This window comes from Centrocercus urophasianus, unplaced genomic scaffold (genome assembly GCF_019232065.1).
Source record: "Centrocercus urophasianus isolate 14NV4802_14NV808 unplaced genomic scaffold, USGS_Curo_1.0 seq_16, whole genome shotgun sequence".
NCBI classification, from domain to species: domain Eukaryota; kingdom Metazoa; phylum Chordata; class Aves; order Galliformes; family Phasianidae; genus Centrocercus; species Centrocercus urophasianus.
The window spans coordinates 35,224,428-35,245,787 of record NW_024884711.1 but is presented as its reverse complement, the minus strand read 5'-3'; the positions used below and the strand labels follow the sequence as shown (position 1 = coordinate 35,245,787).

Below are 21,360 nucleotides of genomic sequence, written 5' to 3'. Positions count from 1 at the left end.
CAACAGAAATTGAAATGGTATTATGTACATTTCTGATTTCTGATTTGAAATTATGGTTTTCCCAAAAATAATGAGGGTTATTTACAGCACACCATAGCAATGAAGGGTTTATGTTTTTTACTCCTGTGCAGGAAGTAAAGATCTTGTTATAAACTACTTGCTAGTACAAATCTAGAAATAACTTTTCCAATATTCAAGAAATGAGAGCTACTTACAGTTTGTAAGAGCCTTATCTAGAAGTGCATCAGCATGCTGCATTTTAAGCAGTCAGCTGTCTTCCAAATTTCAACCTATTCTTTGCAGATCATTTTCAGACTAGCCATAAAGTAGTTTCTTAGTAGCTTTGATTTAGAGCAGCTGTAGCAGAAACGGTTCATCTTCACTGCATTGAGATTGTAAACTGAGATTCAAAAACCACAGTGTCTACATAAACATTTTTTCCTGTTTACTTCCCCCTTCTTTTCACTTAATTGTGTGTGCCGAAACATAAATACAAAGCAAACAGAAATATAAATAAACGTAAATAGTACTTAGCCACAGTAAATGCTTTTCAGTGACTAGAATTATGACATAACTGAGTTAAAGTAGAAACAGGTCTACATATTTTTTATTAGAAATACCTCTCCCTGTTTAAAAGAGCTTAGAAACACAGAGGTACTGTACTAAAACCATCTCTTCCATCATTCTACTGTCACTAGTCCTTATGAAAATGGAGTGCAGGTGTAGCTTCAAACCATCACTCTCTGAAGGCACTACTCTGTGGCCTGTTTAGGAATCTGGCCACACCATTATGATTCCAGCACCATGATTCCAGCTTCTGCCACTCTAGAAGCACTCTCATTAACTCAGATAAGGGCACTTGTGAGCTGGTGCATGGTATGTGACTCAGCCCTGAAATTCGGGCACTTCAGCAAATGTATGTAATGCCTACTAACCAACCGACCACAAGTACTCGATAATTGAATGGGATAAGCATTCATTTTAGTATTTGTAAACATTACGATTTTAATTGTATTTATTCTTATCACAGTTCCTTTTATTACTGTTGCAGTATACTCTTAAAATAACAAGTAATGAAAGTATCTAGGCAATACTGTAACTCTGTATGTGCCATTACAATACATTTCTTAAGAACGCCATTGTGTAAAAAAAAAGGAAAAGTTACCAGAATGAATTTTCTCTTTGCAATTAAAATATATATATATATATATATATATATATATATAAATCTTGCAAACAAATTGAGCAGGATATGGAAAAAAGAGTATTTGAATAATGGCAGATATATGTGAGTGATCATTTCAAGGTTGAGTAATAGCAGCTGTAAGTGGGTGCCCATCTACAGGATTTTAGGATCGGAACAAATCTTTTTCTTGTCTTACACATTGATCTGCTGTGCAGAGGACTAACATTACTGTAAAAGCTGCTAAACTCAAGACAAGCAGGTTCATCTGCCTTTTTCTTTTTTGTTGTTCAAGTCATAGATTTCAATATTCTGCAAGTTCACTGTGAGCAAACATCCAGCAGTAAAATACAGTTTAACACAAACAACAACAAAACAGTTCATGTTTTCTATGCAAGCAACTCTCCAGCAGATCTTGTGCCACTTATATCAGCATCTACCTCGTTTAGATACAATGCAGACACACAACCTTTATATAACTTACAAGATAACTTCCTCTCCCCCCTTATACACACAGACTATGGACATGATAAACACATTGGACTCACATGTCTTCAACTGTGATATCTTTCAGGATCTGGCAGTAATCCACATTCCACACCGCTTGGTCGTCCCAAACCTTGGATGCCAGCAGAATAGCACCCAGCACAATTCGCTTCCAGTTTGCTGGACAAATATCTATTTCTGCGTAAGTTAGAAGTCTTTCAAGATATACCTGTGGAAACACATTAAAATCAAGATGCTTCCATTTCTACTTAAAAGCAAAAAAGATTAAGAAAACTATTCTAATAAACCCACTACAGCAATTTCAAAACAGTATCTGGTCTCAAGACAGTTCTTTTATAAAAGCTGTAGGTTTAACAGATACATTTATGCCAAGCTCAAGACTTGAATATGATAAATACATTTTATAGTTGACCTCTGCTTTCTGACCATAATACCAGAAACAGATCTGTTATTTTTCTGTCTGTAACTCTTGCTAACATATTTGGATGTCTGAATAAATTCAAATTATAGTTTAAATAAATTATTAAAATAATAACATAAACAAATAAAATGTTAACACCTAATGTGGAAGGCACATGTATGTTACCAGTTGTAGTTATTAGCTATCATATAAACAACCCTGGCTCTAATTCCCAAACAGTTATCAGATATGGTATCATGTCATGCAGGTCCCTCTAGCAATCCTGTGCAAAATATCACTAAGCAGACCAGCAAGATCATCCAAGTCCCAAGAAATAAACAAATGGTCACTCCAACACAAGGATTCAAGACAGAAACTCAGAGAAATGTACGTGAGTGTGTGAGGTGAGAACAGCACTGGAGACTCAGAAGACTCACTTCTCCAAGGAGTGCTCCAAAAATGTGTATAAAAACCACAGAAATTCAAAGCTCAGTAAAAAGGCAGCAAATGCTTCTCAGCAGAGTTCAACAACTTCATGGGCCTGTTCCAAAGGCTGCCTTTTGCTTCTTAGGCAGCCTGTGTAAACCCCCTGCTATTAATACAAACATACTTGTTCAACTTAGCAAGCAAAACTGCACCTTGAATTATGAGCTAACAATTCCTGGAATTGTCCCAGTTAAGTGGAATGCTTGTATAAAGCAATACACACTACCAACACAGGGAGCTTCATAAGTAGGAAGTGTTGCGGTATCTTGCCGCTCAAAGTAGGGCAATGAAGATTAACTTCTTTTGCTTTACAGCAATGTTGAAATTGACCCCTTACTGTAAATGCAAGCTGCTTAAATTTCACCTTTCAAGCTTATCTTGCAGCAAATGCTTGCAGAAGTTTACTGAAGTTCTCAGATAGTGTGACAATTCAGCACAAGGTAGGACTAGTCTCCAAAGATGCCTATGCTACCCTAATAGTTTAATTCTTCAACTTTCACTCAAATCCCTCAGGTACAGCCACTGTCCTCCTTACAGCCCACTGCTCTAGTTGCAGGTCAGAGGGAAGCAGATGGCTCTGCAGACAGTGAACCACAGGCAAAGGAAAGGATGGAACATACCTGGGCTTTTGCCCTACTCAGGTAGGGTACCTTTGTGAAAGCAGTAAAGGCACAGGCAAGCTCTCTTTCCTACACACACCAGCTCACCATGACAAAGGGAACAGCCAACCCTTGTTTTTATCTCAGAGCATTTCAGTATACCTGGTCCAGGCCACAGGAGCAGCGTGAACACCATGATTTTGACCTTGATAGGTAAAACGGAGAAAGAAGGGCCTGCTGTGTGCTCAGTATCCTGCATTAATTCAGGACTGCTCCTTCTGGCTGCTGCAAAGATGTGCTGAATCAATACAGACTTTTGGAGAATGGCCAGGTGGCTCTCAGCCCATTTGAAGAATGCTGGTGGGCGATCAGTCACTCTGCTGCTCATCCCAAACAAATGTGTGGCTGGTGGGAGAGACCACCTGCTTTGCTGACAGAAGCAAGCGAGTCTTCCTGTGTGCAGGCAGGTACGCTCCATGGCAAGTATAAAAAAAAAATAAAAATCTCTGGAAACGTTGGTCCTGTAATGCTAAGTGTGATACATGGAAACGCCGCTTGCATTCACCTTAGTTATGCAATTAAGTCCACACATTAACATCTTAAACACAGGGGCTCATTTTCTTAAACATGGGGTGTGAACCACAGACACGGGATTCTGTGTTTACTTCATGCTTTAATATGTATTTGTGTCTTGTGATGAATTTCACTCAATTTTCAAAAGCAAAAGACTTTCTAGATTTTCTTTAGGACCTGCTGCTATCAGGTCACACAACAAAGCTGAATTTTAAAAGCCCATTGTGGAAAAGAACATTGTAAGTCCTGTCTCAGGATGGTGGTAGAAATTTACATATATGCTGAAATATCAAAAGGCTCAGAAGGCAATGAAAGAAACTTCTACTTAAGAGTTCAAAAGCCTCATTTCATCTCTAGATTATTTCAGCAAGTACTTCTGAAGAGAACTAATAATAAATAGAGATTTGAGAATCAAGAATAAATATATTTTTAAAAAATCCATGATTTGCCTTCACACTTTTAACAGTTGGATTCATGCTTAGGAGTGCATCTAAACCTTCAAACTGTTTTTAAACCTTAAAGCTGTCACTTTTCTGTACAATTCATCCTTTGCAGTGCTTCTTCTCAAAGTGAGCTTTGGTGAGTACTTCTAAATATCTGAAAGCTAAATTCAAAAAATATGACAGATTAATTCTGCCTTAATCCAACCTCTAGTTCTCCTCAAACAGTTTAATAGCTTCCAAGACCAATTTTCACAGCACGTGTCATCATTCACTAACTTCTGTGACTGCATGTTCTCAGATTTTTACAGAGCGATAACAGCACTATTTAAATGATTAAGTTTACTGATGTGACACAAAGAGAAACTCTCACTGGTTCCAGTCAACTAACATATTGTTCTGAATTTTCTCAGCTCGCAAAGAACACCAACAACACTAAAAACTTCAATACTCAATTGTCACATATTTAATTTCCTAGTTGAAATGAAAGTGCAGTTCTGACCTGGAAAATACCAATGGGCAGTGGCCCACCGATACATTACCATTAAAAACTCAGTACCCAACAGTATGATGCCTCCATTATAAGTTCACTGTATTTGGAATAAACCATACATTACATGCAATTGTGAGCCCTCAACAGCTTTCCATGGACAGCACTTGCACCTCACTAGAGACATCATAATAACTCATGCACATTTCAGAAGATAACCTGTATAGAGTTAAGACTTCAGAAGAGCACTCTTTTAATTCTTATTTTTTAATAATTAATTTTTACAATGATCGACCTTTAAACTTGTAATGTCAGCAAATGATCATTTAATCATGAGTGAAATCAATTAGACAATTTGCCTTTGTTACGAATTCATTTATCTGAATTAATGAGAATTTATTTCTCCTAATTAAATATAATTACCACTCTGCAGGTATAGATATTCCCAAATTGGCTCAGAGTCTGGAGAGGTTCATTAGCTTAGATGCAGCACCACAGGCATGTAATTAAACGGCTTCCAAAACCATTTCAGGTTCAGAAGAGGTACAGATTTGATGTGTTTCTGCAAATATGTTGAGCTAATTAATCTTCTGGACCTGAAATTACTCCATGCTAAGCTAGTCTGGATGCCTTTGATCTTAATTCCCAAGATTTGGACATAGAATAGCATGGTAGACAACCATTTAGCCATACATTATCAACAGTAGGCCTGGAGGCTTTTTTTTTCTAGAAACAGAACTGCAGAATGGCACAAGGCTAACCAGACTAGCAAGGGCATCCACACTGCAGCACTGATACGGCTCCAGCAGGACCACTGCTGAGCCACACCTAATCCCTGGGGCAATTATATGCAGCTGGGTGAATCCAATCTGGTCTTCTCCATAGTAACAGAATCTCAGAATGCAACCTGTTCCAGGTATGTGGGATGTCCCCCCTTCCTGTGATTCTGGATACCAGACAACTGGTTACACGGCTTGCCAACTAACAGCATGTAAACTCATTTGAAGAAACTAAAAAGTAAAGACTGCACTGAGGAGATCAGTTTTAGGGTGAAGCAGCATTTCATTTTTTCCATCTCAGAGGACATTACATCATATTTTGTGTATTACACCACACTCTCAATTAGGAAGTTAAAATACTTGAGGAGGTGTACATCTTTTTCTTTCCCATTCAGGAGGATATATACCAAAAAATGAAAGTGTCAAATCATTTCATTTCAATATTTCATAATCCAGAGAAGCATGCAAGTTTTAATAAAATCTTAGTATGGGATACTTTCCAAAGTTTTGTTTTTCTTTGTTACTTAATTTTGGAACTGCTTAACATCAACCTCCAATATCCCACTGAAATTCCCACACTGGAGTTGCAGTTTAAGGACCCCAAATCCTGTAATTCTCTTAATTCTTTTTTTTTTTTTTTTTTTTTTTTTTTTTAAAACACTTCATAAAACAATGGAATAGGTTTTTTGTGGAGGTTGTGTGATTTCTATCTTCAGAGAAATTCAGCACTCAGCTGGGCAGTCCTTAAGTAACCTCATTCAACTGGCCAAGCTCAGAGCAGATGCTGGATGCGACCTCAAGAGCTCCTTCCAACCTAAATTGTTCTGTGATTGTCTGTCTGAAATACTGGAGTTTCCTATGGTGTAACACAGAGGTCCAAGATGCATGTTCTCTTCAAGTATGAGTCTTGGCAATCACCAAAGAATGTCGCTAGTGTTTGTGGAAGAATTCAGAATTTTGAGACAGCAGCAAGAGTACACTATGACCTTTTCTCACACTTTTTTCTGGTATCACTTTATGTCAAACTCTATTTTACCAATAAAACTCTAGCAGCTTTAATCAAAACTCAGCAGATTCACACTGACAGACAGAAAATGATGTTTCTGGTATTTTAACTTCCATAATTGAGAACCCAAAAATTAAAGTTTATTTGCAACAACCCGGTTTCCTCACTTTCTCATTTAAACTTGATAATGACCTCACTAGGTAACTCACATTATTAGTCGCAGAAGCAAAGAATAACTAAATTAAGACATTTTCCATACCAAAACATCATTAAAAAGTAAAAGTAAATACACAGCCATGTCTTTTTAATGAGAAAACTTCAGAATGTCACAATGCCTTGAAACTAAAAATAAACGTATATGAAAAAAATCGTAATTGGTGATGGATCCCATACAGTCAAATTACGGTTCTAAATCCAATCACTAAATTGCCATATGTTCTACAGTTCCCTAACATGACTCTCCAGAAATAACTGTGCTTTCAATTGCCCAGCTGGGCATTTAAAATGTTCTATAAAGATCTGATTCCATCTATTTGGTGGAAAAAGACATCACATCATCATCATCCTTGCAATTTCATCCAATTCATTTTTGAGACCAAATGTTGAAACACAATGATGTACACAGTCATAAAACTCTGAAAATGCAAGTAATTGAAAAGTAGCATTGAAGATATTTATAGGAAGCACTAATGGAACTGAGAGCAAAATCACACATCTCCAGGTTCGCCTCCTACTTTACTCATTTTAAAACAAACATCTGTAATGCATGTAAAATACACTCATACTATTAGGCAAGATTAACTGGCCAGCCTAAAACTGGGATCAGTATTCATTCTTTGACATTAATGTCGTTTTCTGTTGGAGAATTAAAAAGGTGGTAACCAGAAATAACAGATGCACACAACTGTCCTCACGTTTCTTAAACAAGGTGGAGCCCAGCCTGGTCACTGTTACTGAAGGAGAGAAAAAGCCTTCAAACCCGGCAGTAAACAGTACTGCCTGTAGTACTCTGAGGTCTGCAGAGGAATGTGCATCTCCCATGAGCTGCATGTAGAGTGCAGCTAAGCTGGGCCAGTTGAAAAGGACCTCTGCTACAAATTAAGTATCCCTAAAGCCTCTAATAACATTCTTTTACTCTTTTGTTTTCTTTAAACCAGAAACTCATTCTTTCTTCATTAAATAAAACATGCAAAAATGATACTTTATCAGCACTTAAAGACAAAAACAATCCAGAGAAAGGAAACCATTAAGGCCTTCCTCCTTCCCTCCAAATAAACAGAAAAGAAAATTATCCTCAAATACTACAATTTTCATCACATAGTTTAACAATATTAGTTCAAAAATATTCTCTCTGTAGTTGCTAAAAACATGACTGGAGAGTACAATAAGAGCCAGGAACATCTGGCTGGATTAATTAAATCCCGGTTTTTCATAAGGAGAGTTTAATGTTACGTACTTCAATTTTCAAATTTCCCAACATCAAATCCCTTCAGTCACAGTTTGAACTCTGCAGTATATTTCAAAACACTCTTCTCTGAACTTGGCAAAAGTAATTCAGATCACGTACTATATGAATTTAGATATCATCATATATAAGCTGAGTCTATAGAGTATTTGCCGATGCAAAACGTAACTTCTCTGAAACTGTTAAGCATACTGAAGTTCTCTGGTGACTTAGACTTGGCCTACTTGCACAAAACTCACAGTCACATAAAGACAAAGCAGAAAACTCGGACCATTCTCTTCAGGTCTAGCTAATTAAATTGTATTGTTTTCACAGAACAGAACAGCAGAGAGCAAATATTCAATTCTCTTGTCACATAACACTGCATTGTTTTCATGCTGTTACGGATAACATTACTATTCACAGTTTTATTTGTTATCCAATTAATCCACTAGTGTAAGTGCAAGGAGATACTGCAGATGAGGCATTTCTCAGTTTTAGCAAGGAGGGGAATACTCTGCATCAGGGTAGAAGCACTGGTTTTCTCCCTAAGTCAGGTCACAGAGTTCAGTTCAGCTGTTCACTGCGACAAATCCTTTTCTTACAAGACAAAAATCAGCAACAGAAGTAATCATTAAACTAATATTATTCTTAAGTTATTATTTTATAAATAAATTATGTGCATATTTAATTGTTTCAACCTGAGATTTTAATTTTTCACCTACCAATATGGGAAACCTCTTGGCAGCCCTGGAGGCTGTGTGAAAATTAAATCTTTTGTTTAATTATAAATTGGCTTTGCTGTAACAGCAAGGCTTTAATTGAAATATTTTAATTAAGTGCTTAAAGCAATATGATGCTGACTTTTTTTTGCTGGAGAGTAGCTTATCTAATAGTCTGGAGAATCACATTTACCCTGCTCCTGTGCTGCATACAGACTGCTACACAACAGCTCTAACTGCTCCTTCTGCCTGGCTAATGGCATACAAGATGACAACAAGTGCATCCAACTACACTTCTTAGTCTACGCTAATAATTTAGGTAGTCTAGGTAGTAAAAAAAAATGGAGGTTAGGACGGCTTAAAAATAATTAGAATGAAACAGAATAGCTGTAGCATCTATTTCAGAATGTATTGTGATCTCCACAGATATACTTCCTACCTTCTGGCAGCTCTCCCCCAAGGAACAAGTGGCAGACGGGGTATCATACTGCCCTCTAACGCATGACCAGACTATGGCAAAACATAGGCTTCAGAAGTGAGTGCTGCTCCTTCCTTCTCCAGTCAGGACATCAAAATTGATAACATTTGGAGGATTCATAAATAGGGCTATCAACACTATTCAGATATCAGAAATGCTACGGGGAAGAGGGGGTTGATTGTTTTCTAGACAACTAATTTATACATTTGAACATTTCAGAAACAGTATGATCTGTCTCTAGGGCCCTTTCTAATGACAATAATAAATAAAGGAATGGGATCTAAAAGAACAGAGGAAACAGAACAAGAACAAAATTTCATACTTGCAAAATTCTCTGACTTTCTGGAAAAAGGGGTCAGGCAGGTACTACTATCTTGAAAACATGGGTAATAATAGCAGAACAGTAATGTTGATCACCTACACCAAATTACCTGCCAACATCTTGCATGGCCACTTTGAGAATCACATTATAAAACAACACACCTGGTATCAGTGTTGGGTAAAAAACACAAGCCAGCTGAAGTTTGAATTGCTAACAACTACAGGAACTGCAGTATGACAAAAGTTAAAAACATTTGTATCGAATTGTAGATCACAGCAAAAGCTGTAACTCACAAGGAAGCCACATGAGAAACAGAAGAGGCAAGGAACTACTTGCAAATGAAAGGTACTCAAACACGCGCATGGGTAAAGATTTGTGGCTGAGAATTTTCCATGTATTGCAAAGACAGGAAGATACTGTTATTTTTTAAAAAAAGCCTTCTTCCTTTCTACTAAAGAGTGCCCTCATTGATCAAGTAACCTAAGATCAAATAACAGATAACTACAGCAAGGTTTCACTGTATTTGACAGTAGAATAATTAAATTATACAAGAACATAGTGATTCACAGAACACATCTTGCCTCCAGCAGAAAATGCTCAGGAGGAAAAAGAAGGACAAGCACTTTGTGCAATTATGTAAAAGAGAAAAACTGTCATTTCAGAAAACAAGTAATGGCTAGGTCAACTAACGAGGTAGAGTAATACTCCAAAATGTAAGGGTGGAGCACTGTGGGGTGTTTCTTGCCCTGTTTCCCTCAGATTCCTGTTTCTCCTCATTTTGACTGTCTAAAGGAGAAAATCCTGACAACTAAATTTCATGCTCCTGGCTTCTAAGATTAACAGAGAAAAGGAGCAGGTCTTGCTTTCAAAATCCACATTCTCCAATTTCCCATTATACTATCCAAAGTGCACAAAAAGCTGTTAGAAGACTACACATTGCAGTATTTCTGACTCAAGGACGTGGCCAAAACTGTGCCTGAAAGCTGAAGAGATTTGACAGGATATAAATTTCAGGAAAACGAAGAAATTCTCAGCTGGTGGAGATCACTTCAGCTCCTTTAATCCACATAGCTATGCTGATCCACACCAGCTGAAAATCTGAGCCTTTTGTGTATTGCGCTATTTTTAAGTAGCTACACTTTAGCCCTGAGCACAATTGTTCCATTCTATGATGCAGTCCTGAAAGACAAGTACAGTGAAAGTAAAAAAGGAGCCATCACTAATGTTTCAGTCACTGACCAAATCCTTCGTCCGTTCACCAATTCTTACTAGTGCTATTAGATTACCTACAGCTGTTCCCTGACTCTCTGTTGGGAATTACAGCAATACACAACAAACCCCCCAAAGTGGAAGGATTTCTGCTTTTAACATTCCCTTCTGTCCCGACTGCTTTTGCCACCTGTGCTTTCCATTAGTCACTGGTGGCCTGTAATGCTATAGCTCTGTGAAGGCAAGATGAAGTCCCAGCTTTTGTGTCACATGTTATCCAACCTTTTCTTTGATCAGTTACCCTCCCCAAGAAAATAAACTGCAGTATCTCTTCCCATCAAGAAATTCCTTTGGTCTCCATGGTGAGAAAAATTCCCCTGGCAACACCTACATCTATTAAATCATGCAAAGGAAGCTTTGGGAACAAAACTGAGTCTGTTAGATAGCTGATGTCACCTCACAGACACTCACCAGGGTGACAATGGCACATTCAGCAGTCAGTTGAGCAGCACTGAACAACGTCCGAACGAAGCGGTAAATCTGTTTCTGCTCTGGATCGTGTTTGTCATAATCTGGTGGCACTTCGGATTTCTAAGGAAGAAATACTTCCAAGTAAGTGACGGAAACAAAACGAAGCAGAGAGAGAGGCAGTTCACACGAAAAGGGAAAAGAGAGCAATGAACTCACCGAAAGGGGATGAAGGTTTTCATCAAAAATATCTAAGAGCATTCTTCCATCTGTATCCCTAAAAAGTATTAAAACCAAAGTAGTGTTATTATCAGAACACAAAAACACACAGCTCTCACAGATGCAAGTGTATCATTAAAGCTCCAATGCTACCTATGCTGTGAGGTACTTAGAAATGCTGCAGAAATGTGACTTTGGACACACTCCATCATAAAGCTCACATGTAATATGAAATCCACATTATAAAGTAACTAAGAATTTTCAACACCCAAAATATAAAAAGCCTTTGCACTCTCTATTATAGGCTTTTTTCACAGCACAAGGATGTGCTACGATAAACTTCTAACATAATGAAATTAACTCAGCTTCCTCTTCCTTTCTTGACTTCATCCTGTTGATCCTCACCAGATCTCTTCTTTTAATTAATTTCTCCTCCTCCTTTATTGCCAAGGCCACAAACATTAGCAAATATGCGACACTATTTTTACACTCAGACCTTCTTTAATAAATGTACTTCAATTTCCTTTCTTTAGAAGACCTTATGCTATTAATGATTTTTGAAAGCAGAAAGCATACAAAAAAATATTTTAAAAAAAATTATCAAAATAACACTTGTATTCCTTGACTTAATTCACAATTTCTCTCAGATCTGTGTTGTTCAAGGTCAACATGAAAGTGGATGCAACTTCCCCTCTAGCATCCAGAAAGCAATTTAAAATTTCTGCTGTGTGTAACCTCAGCAGGAATGCTAACAATCTCAAAAGCGAGTGGTGTGACAGTGCCAGTTAGAACTGGACACTTTCTGGACAGATGCATGTGACTTTCTTAACACAATACCATCTTTATTTATTGCATCCTCTGGTCACAGAAGTCTTCAGAGAGAAATCTCTGAATACGTTTTTTGTCTTTATCACCAGCACATAAATCACAGAGCACACAAACATGAGTATTACAAACACATTCATGTCTACGAAATGTACTCATTGGTGGATAACAGACTTGAAGTTCAGCATCTGAACACCATTATCATTTCTACTCTAAAGCCTGTTCACGCTGAAAATCAGCAATGTTCTTTTAAAAAGGAGTAGTTAACTTTAAACCAGCAAGCAGACTGAGATAATTAGTTCAAAATTCCTAATCAGCAAGGATGTTAGGGCAGACTCTTTTACCCCTACGTGAAAGTGCAAGTCCCCTAATGCAGCAGCAGTCCCTCTGGAATCCATGCTGTGCTATAGCATGCTATGGCTCTTCACTGTGAGAAGACAGAAAAAAACATATTTCGTTTTTTCACGTGCAGGTGCTGCACACTGAGGAGGCACCTTGGATTGTCATAACAAAAACCTATCACACCAAAAAGTGGTTTTGCACCTTATTCACCAGAAGAAATTCATTTTACCTTTCAAAAAGGAATTATCTACTAACTAACTGATCTAAACTTTTTTTTACTGCTAGTTTGCTGGATCCTATTTTGCTTATTTACTTATTTATTTAGCAAATTCTTCCAAAAGCAAGCTATGTATAGCCCCCACCAGCTGGAGGGTAGTGTGAAAAAAGCTGGAAAAAGTCAATCAGTGTAACAGTGATAGGAGACAATGGGAAAAGCAGGAATGCTAACTAGAATGTCACAATCAAAATGTGGAGAAGATATGACACACATGTATAGTTTCTCTGAAAATTTGCATCTGGGCTTGGTGACAGTTTACAATACTAAAAAAAATTGTTTTCTGCTTAGCATACAGGAGAAACAGATAATTGTTATCTGAAAATAATTTGTCTCTGGCAAAGCAGGTGCTCCATTTGTTTTCTGTCACAATGAACTTTAAGCCTACTCTAGGGCTGCAGTGGTTTCACTGCTCCCCAGACATAACGAACTCAAATCTACCACATACGTCAACAACTTCCTTTGGCCTATAATGGCAGGAAACAGAACATATGTTTTGCTATTGCTGTTTCAGCAGCATACACAAACGAGTGCTGTTATCATCCTGTTATCACCTTGTTCTCTCCATTCCTAAATGAGAGATGACAGAACAGTTGTTTTACAACCTTCATTTCAGTCATTAATTGACGTACAAGCACCTGCTGCAGGGTCACTGTGTCACTGCTTACAAAATATCCCATCACTGCACCTAGGACCTTCAGGTGAGAAGCAGCCACCGGTTCCTGCTGAATAAATTCCCCTTCCCAAAAGTGAAAAGACAGACAGCAAGTTTTCAAAGAAAATAACAATCAGAACACATCTGTTTTCGTGTCACGAACATATGATCCTCTCTGTTATTCACATCTGCCCTCTCTGCCTAACTGCTGCAGGTCAAACTTGCATCAGGTTCTGTGATAAGACTATGAATGTGCATATTTTACTAGAGTCAGAAATCAGAAGGAAGCGGGCCTGGCTTCCTTGGGCTCTGGATTTCCTCCTGACTGACAGTGAGCTCTTGCTGAAGTTTCTCACCCACATGCAGTCTCTATCGTGCCCCTTTCTGCTGAGCTTTTTACTGAGTTGGCACAGCACTTAACAGAGCACTTACAATACTGTTCCCCAAAACTTTAGAACCTGATTAACTCTGGGATCTCTGTCAGTCAGTCAAGCATACATAAAACTGATGAGCCGGCTGAACCAACCCAGAGATGTTGGAAGGAAAGGGAAAGAGGGAAGCACAGATGGATGAACAAGTAAACCAAGCACAATCATTAATGCTTAATTTCCTAGGAAATTAGATTAAAAGGAAAAAATATTTCATTTCAACTTCTGCTTTACAGATTGCTATATTTCAGTCCAAGGCTCACCGAGATCTTGGAAAGTCTTCCAAGAGCTTTCAGCAGGGCCCTAAACCTTTCTTACTTTGTGCAATTCTAAAGGTTTCTTTTCTGAGACACCAGCTTTGTTTCAAGAAATGCAGTGTGGCCAGGGACCTCAAACACAGTCCCAAATGGCGCACCAGCTTAATTTTAAAATTAGGACTAATTCCCTTTGCTCTAGTTGAACTTCTCACAGCCCTGAAGAAAAACTTGTAAGTCGGTTTGTTGAGATCTAAGCCAAGATCACTGAGAAGACACGCTGCAAAGCCACATACACAAAAGTCACTGGAAGTATTCATACAAATCTCTTAAAAAAATCAGAGGATATTATGATATGGTGACTTATTATATCAAGACAACATGGAATTTAGGAGACAGAACTGCAATTCAATAAGCACAGTGTTAATTCATGTACCAAGTTACCTTTTTGGAGAACCTGTTTTCTATTCGGTTTTAATAGTCAACTTGAGGAGAGATCTGAAACATGCTGCACTGGAAGAGATAAGTCAGGACCTGCTCTACTTCTGCAGCATCCTGAGTTATATTGATTGACATTGTCACACTTACTGTATAATGAATGGCTTGTATTTTAAAATCTATTAAACTGATTGAAGACTTACACAGTTAATTTTACAAAGGCACAGCCCAAAAAAATAAACCTGAAAGACATTATGAAGATTTCTTCTAAACATAATTGCAACATGTATGAACAAAGAAATGGTCAGGACATATAATATCAAATACTGAATCATCAGAGGTTTTGAATGCAAACTGGACTTGCAGATTTTAATGATGCCTAGTCCTCTAGCTTTTATTCCTTTAAGCAAAATTGGAGAATATGTTTCTCTTCTCTAACATGGGAGATAACAGAAAAACTACACTAAAACATTTCCAGGAAAAAACAAAGCACAGAGTTTTCAGGTTTCAGAAGTTCATTTCTTTTGATTAGAGATCTTCAGTACAAGTACACATACCTGTTTTTGATGTGGTAATAAATTGCAAGAGCTACACTGTAAAGAAAAATATAGAGTTAATATTTCATATATTATTCGTGATGTTTATACGCAAAATAAAAACCTAGCAGAATGTATGACAAAAAAATGAAATGCTTTATTTCTTCTGTCTGTTATTAGATGCCAGAAAAAAAAGTAGTAAATAGATTTAGAATATTTGTCCAGCACACTCAAAGTGCTTCCTTTTCACTACTTACACTATTTTCACTACCTTACAAAATACTCAGACTCCATATACCAAGTCACGCGCAACCTCTATTTAAAGCACACCTCCACTCTGAAGCAAAAGATTATTATTTCCAGGGTTGAAGGAAGAGCAACCCAGCATTGGGCACTCACTCTTATTGTTTGATAAGGATGGGGCTTTGAGCAACCTGGTCCAGCAAGAGGTGTCCTTGCTAATAGAAGGGAGGATGGAACTGGATGATCTTAAAGGTTCCTTCCAAACCAAACCACTTGATGAGTCTATGATAATGTCGTAAGTCTACCTTGAAAAATGTTCATTACCATTGGCTAATGTTTGGCTTTGTTATATTGACTTTATGTATAAATGCACTAAGTTCTGGCTCCTTCTATGTAGTTACTCACATGGGAAACTGAAATACTGAGCTCCTACACTTTTAATGGCATCGAGTTACTCATTTCAACTTGTGAATGAAGACTCCCTGAATAATTTCTTGCATTATGCATTTCCCATACTCTCAATCATATACCTAAATACCTCTGCATGTATTCTGCACAAAAACAGAAAGTATCCTTATACTGACAGAAAGTTAAGTTTTTATTTATATATACAACTAATTGCATTCACATTTGAGACTGAAGAAAACTAAGACTTGGCCTCTCATAGTTATTCTCCAATTTCCAACTTGTACCTTGAGCTTTATTGTAGGGTATCTGCTTCACTAAGGATATGGTTTCAAAGAAAGTTAGCACAAAGAGCAGCCTCCCTAATTACTCTAACAAAGCAAAATCCAGCAAAAACTAACGAGGAATGGGGAGAGAGTTCACTGATTCTATATGTGGATAATTTGTTTTGTCAAATTCATTGTGAATTGCTTGTCTTACACTGATGCAAAATTGCCCTCTTTCCTACTGAAAGCCCCTTAAAAGAACAACTGATTTTTTTTACATACATATATTTGAGAAATTAAAAATTACCATGTACTCAAGAAAGACACAATCCTCACTGAACACAGAAATCAGATTTATGAATGAATTTAATTTGACTGAAAACTATTTAGTCCTAAAATCTAATTTTACATGATGCTCCCAGGGACAAACTTGCAGCTCCAGTTGATTTTATGAAAGTGGACACAATAAAATACATGCCGAGCTCTGCTTGCTGCCCGTTTTGTTGCTTTTGTAACAAAACGCCAAATTCAGTTTAGGAAAATATTTACTCTTCAGAAATCTATACCAGAATCTGAAGGTCTCTCAGAGCTGTAATAGATTAACTCAAACCCAAGTTTTATTTTGCTTTTCATGCACTGGTTCAGCTAGCATTCAGGGTGCCTTACCTAGCAGCTGATGTAGCTTTCCATCACCATATTCTGCCAGCCCACTCATTCTGAAGACCTCCAGGTAACACACTAACATTTTAAACCCACCAATGCATAGCATGACCCCAAACAAAGCCAGCCAAAACGTATCCCTACATATGTACTCATGTGCATAGTCACTCATCGGCAGTGATGTCCAGGAGGGGCGCAGAAAATCATGCTGTACTACAAAAGCCGTAATCCTGCAACCTCCCTGCCTTTAACTCTGCCACTCACGTGGGGAGATGAGGAAGAAAGAAACTCCTCCTCCAAAGGGCTCATATGCCAGAGTCCAGTTCCTCACCCCACACGACCTCTTCTTCAAACCTTCTGACCCCGTTCACGTCCCAGCCCTCCCCATGCCAGCAGCCAGGCCCCCCCACCTCCCAGAGGCAGCTCCCTCCCTCCCTGCCCTGTCCCGCACAGCTCTGCCCTGAAATGCCACCACTTTGCCCCCAGCTCAGCACACACGACCTGGTTTTCTGCCTGCCTTTTCACAGCCCTGCTGTTGGCACTGCATCTTGGCTGCTGCAACCCTCTGCACCCTCTTCTTTCTACTAATAGCCTGAGTTCCTCTGCTGAAAGAGGCCTGAAGCTACATTTCCCTTCACTCCCCTGAAAGGCTGCACTTACAGCAATCCCTGTTCAAAGGGATTTACAGCAAAGAATTGTGAAACTCAAGAAGCAAGAAAGGGAATACCAAAGCTCCCCAAAAGATTTTTCACAATTATTTTTAAGTTACTATCTATAGAAAAAACATGAGGAAATTGAGGAAATGCAAGACTATTTTAGACAAATATCTGAATAAAGTGATCCCCAGCAGCACAAGCTCCTTTGGATGTGATAGGCTAAATATATCTCTCCCATGTAAATAACTTTATAGCACAGATTTTGACTTCATTAACTTTAGCATTTGAGTACATTAGTTCTCAAGTACGTCTAGAATATATCTGCAAGCAAATATACTCCTAAACAGCAGAAAATGCCTGAATATCCATTCTCAGATTTTTATCCTTACTGTACAATATGTAAAAATTAAGACATTATTAATACAATTTTTCTCTAAATAGACAAGTGCATTATCAAAACCTGAAATGAACATCTGCCGTGTCCCCAAGGATAAGTCCACGTGGACACCACATACAAAGCTCCTCACTGCTGTGCACTCAAGTGCCAGTGTCTCAGTACTGAATAAGGAAATGAATCAGGAATCAATTAATTTTCATTTCAAACAGAAAACTGGAAGGAAAACTTAGAAAATTAGCATTTTCTCAGGAATAGAATAAAGTCCTTCAGTTTCAGAAGTTTATTCAGGTTTTCAGAATGACATGAAATCAGGAACAAGTTTTCTTATGAGAACTTATCCAAAGCAAGTACTCGACTGAATGCTGAGCATAAGGATTTCAGCTGCTAGAATTCAAGAACCTTAATTGTTGCTCTCTTGTGAGTTACACAGTACTAAGAATTTGATTTTGCACGTAGCTAACATCAGAGTAGTATCCTTCACCCATCCTATTCGCTGCCTCTAAAGCAAGATATGACTAAACAAACTTACTGCTTCAAAAACTCAACTCTACAAAACTTGCCTGGTAATAGCTAGGAAATGCGTATATATATCCAATATACAACAAAGGTTCAGGTAAATATACACACACAAACGTATATCTCAAACCCACCATTTGATGGTATACTTGAGGTTTGGTTGACTGACTGTGCTGTCATCCAGGAAAATAGTGGAGCAGGAACTGTATTTTCTTCTCAGCTGTCCAGGAGGATGCTATGAAAAACACACAAAAGAACAACAGCAATTACGTAATACCAAAGCATTTCTCTGAGGAGATGTAAGAATTTTGAGCAAATAAACTCCTTCTGTCTCTCACAATGACACACACAGTAACGTGATAATGTTCTGAGGCAGTTCAGAAAGTTCAAAAATAATTACCACTGCCAAAATCACAACAATTCCTGCCTGAGTTTTGCCTAATGCTTTCTTCAAGCCTCAATCTCTCCTCCTTCCCTTTTTCCCTCCTCCCTAAAACACCACAAAAATCTTTGTGCAGAATTACTCAAATCAAATACAGAGTTTAATAAAGAAAATACAAACAAGTCCTATGTTCCTCTTTTTATTACAAAAGAACAAATAGAAGAGTGAAGACATCACATAAGAGATGAAGACTGGGTTAGAAACAGATGCAAAACAATGCTTAGAGGAAAAAAAAAGAGAATTTAAAACAACAACAGCAAACAGAATGAAAGAGGATAAAGAAGTCTTTGCAGTGGAAGTATTAAAAACTAAAAAAATAACAGATAAAACTCATAGATTGTTATAGATAGGATGAAAAACCATAGAAATACGTATGAAAAAACCATATACAAAAAAAAAAAAAAAAAAAAAAAAAGATAACATCTCCTAATTGAAGAAGTTTAAGAGATTTCAATTATACTTCAGCACTGCTCTAAAAGTACATTGGAAAAAACAGCCACAAAGGGCATTTGACAACACTGATTATTTCAGAAGACTTCTTATGGACAGATCTCCTTGAGCTGTTTAGAGCACACAGCACTCCAGCAGTCTAAAGAGAATCACTTCATCATATCATATAGTAGCTCTCAGAGTCATTAATGCCATTTGGTTTTATCCTTACTTATTCTACTTAAACTAGTAACTAACTTGATCAAGAGGAGCCTGTCATAGTAGTGAGGGCAAGAGAAATTAAGCACTCATTAGATTTAAAATTCAGCTGCCACACCCACACAAAAATTTTAATTTGCCTTACAATTAATGTTTCCACAGTTGCAGTTGAGATCCTAATGTCAATATCTCCAGTGGAACGCAGATATTTACCAGCTCAGAGTAACTCAGTACCAAGGCTATGGTGCCATTTCAGTGCATCTTGCCTTGCCTAATTCCAAAGCAGGTATTATTAAAAACACCAGCACTCACTAACATTTTGTGCATTCATTAGATTCAGAACAGACAGAACAGACTCTTCATAAGCCCATATGCATCTGAGTCATTTTTTTTCCATTTTTCCCAACTATGAGAAAAAGAACATTCAAAGTATTCTGGCAGTTGAAAAAAATTATTTTCTGAAGCTCTTACAATTGTGGCAATGTTATGTTGAAATGATTTCAAAGCTCACCATCAAGGTGAATCTCACTGCAAAGGTGCCCAATCTGACCAGTACCTCTGTAGGTTGAACCACCTTTCTTGCAAATAAAAGTTTAATGAAAAAAATGGAAGAGATTTTACCCCCTTAAAAATTCTCCGTGAGTTTGGAAAGGTACTTTGTAATACTTTGGAAGCTCACAATCCATCAGCCTTCCAAGGTTTGTGTGCTCAGCAAGGCCAATAGAAATAGAAAATTTAGAAGCACTGGAAGTGTTAATGCCAACAAATGTATTATCTGGCATTGATACATAAGGGGAAAATTATTAGAGTTCTGGTGATTTATAACTTTTATTCTTAACCAGTTTTGTTCACACTTCTGGATTAGAATGTTCGGCACCTTCCAAAGAGATGATAAAAACTTAAAAAACCACTGAAAATGTGACTGTTACATTGGTTGGAAAAAAAAAAAAAAAAGAAGAAAAGAAAAAGAGTTATGGACATAGCATCATTAAAAAAACAACAACAACAACAAAAAAGATAGCTTCTACATTTTAAGTGTAAATGCTTTTTACAGAAGTAGCTACAATTTATGATAAGTAGCCTTAGTCCATCCAAAACAAGCATGAGAAAACCAGAAAAGAGCTCCATAGCAGCACCATTATCAGATTTAAATTTTCTTACACAAACAGAACTTCAACATTTGAGGCATGCCAGTGATTAGAGGTATATACCTGATTTCTGAAGCTACCACATCACATACCTCCCCTCAGTTCTCAGCCAACAACACGCTTTGTTAGGCTTAGAACTTCTCACATGTCAGAAAAGCCTGCGTTGCCTCATGCCTCACTTCCCAGTCGTAACCACTTGGCAGTAAGGGGCGCTTCTCCCAGTCTGAAAAATGATTCCAAGTGTAACCCTGCTATCATGGGCACACATAGACATTTTTGCCATGTAAATAACTACCCCATCCATAAAGCAACGTTCCCAACTTCTACTTTGATGACCAGATGCAACCATATGGTAAGTCAGATAACAGATGTCATGTCTTTTCCAAATTAATGGAATGTGTATTCCATTTATACAAGTCATAGAGGCTGTAACAGATAAAAATCTGAACAACTGAGACAGAGTATAAAGCCTTTCAAAAAATAACCCAAATTCTGCGTTCCTTCTCAGCTTCTGTCCCATCATTAAGGCTGACAAGTGAGAAAGAAAGGGTTGATACAATTGCTGTGATAAACCTTCATATGGAACCATGACAGGAAATACGTGGAGCTTTGACAATGTCTGCTAATACAAATAATTACAAAAGCATCTCACTGATAGGGAGTGCTGCTATAACTTGCACTAGTGATATTTTGCCCTCAAGCTGCGATTCAGAAGATACAATGCTTTTTAACTTCAGCAGGACTTCTGACAAGGACAGCACGGCAGGTAAAAACTGCTTGGAAAGCTGAACTTTGATTGGGAAGATCACTTTGATTTGGGAAGAACTTTGATTTGGAAGATCACTTCCAAATTGGAAGGCTGAAGTAAGGGTGAATCCACAGAAGTCTTGCCTACTCAGTAT

At 37.7% G+C, this 21,360-nt stretch overlaps 1 protein-coding gene across 3 annotated transcripts in view; it reads right to left on the bottom strand.

The window, feature by feature from the left end:
• CCNY (cyclin Y) overlaps positions 1–21,360 on the bottom strand; it is a 117,980-nt gene that overhangs the window by 11,067 nt on the left and 85,553 nt on the right. For all 3 annotated transcript variants that reach the window (XM_042816712.1, XM_042816710.1, XM_042816711.1), the window contains exons 4-8: positions 18,355–18,455; positions 15,099–15,134; positions 11,326–11,383; positions 11,110–11,229; positions 1,732–1,898 (exon numbers count right to left, since the gene is read on the bottom strand). In XM_042816712.1, coding sequence (XP_042672646.1) covers positions 1,732–1,898; positions 11,110–11,229; positions 11,326–11,383; positions 15,099–15,134; positions 18,355–18,455 — 482 coding nt within the window. The remainder of the gene's footprint in view (positions 1–1,731; positions 1,899–11,109; positions 11,230–11,325; positions 11,384–15,098; positions 15,135–18,354; positions 18,456–21,360) is intronic.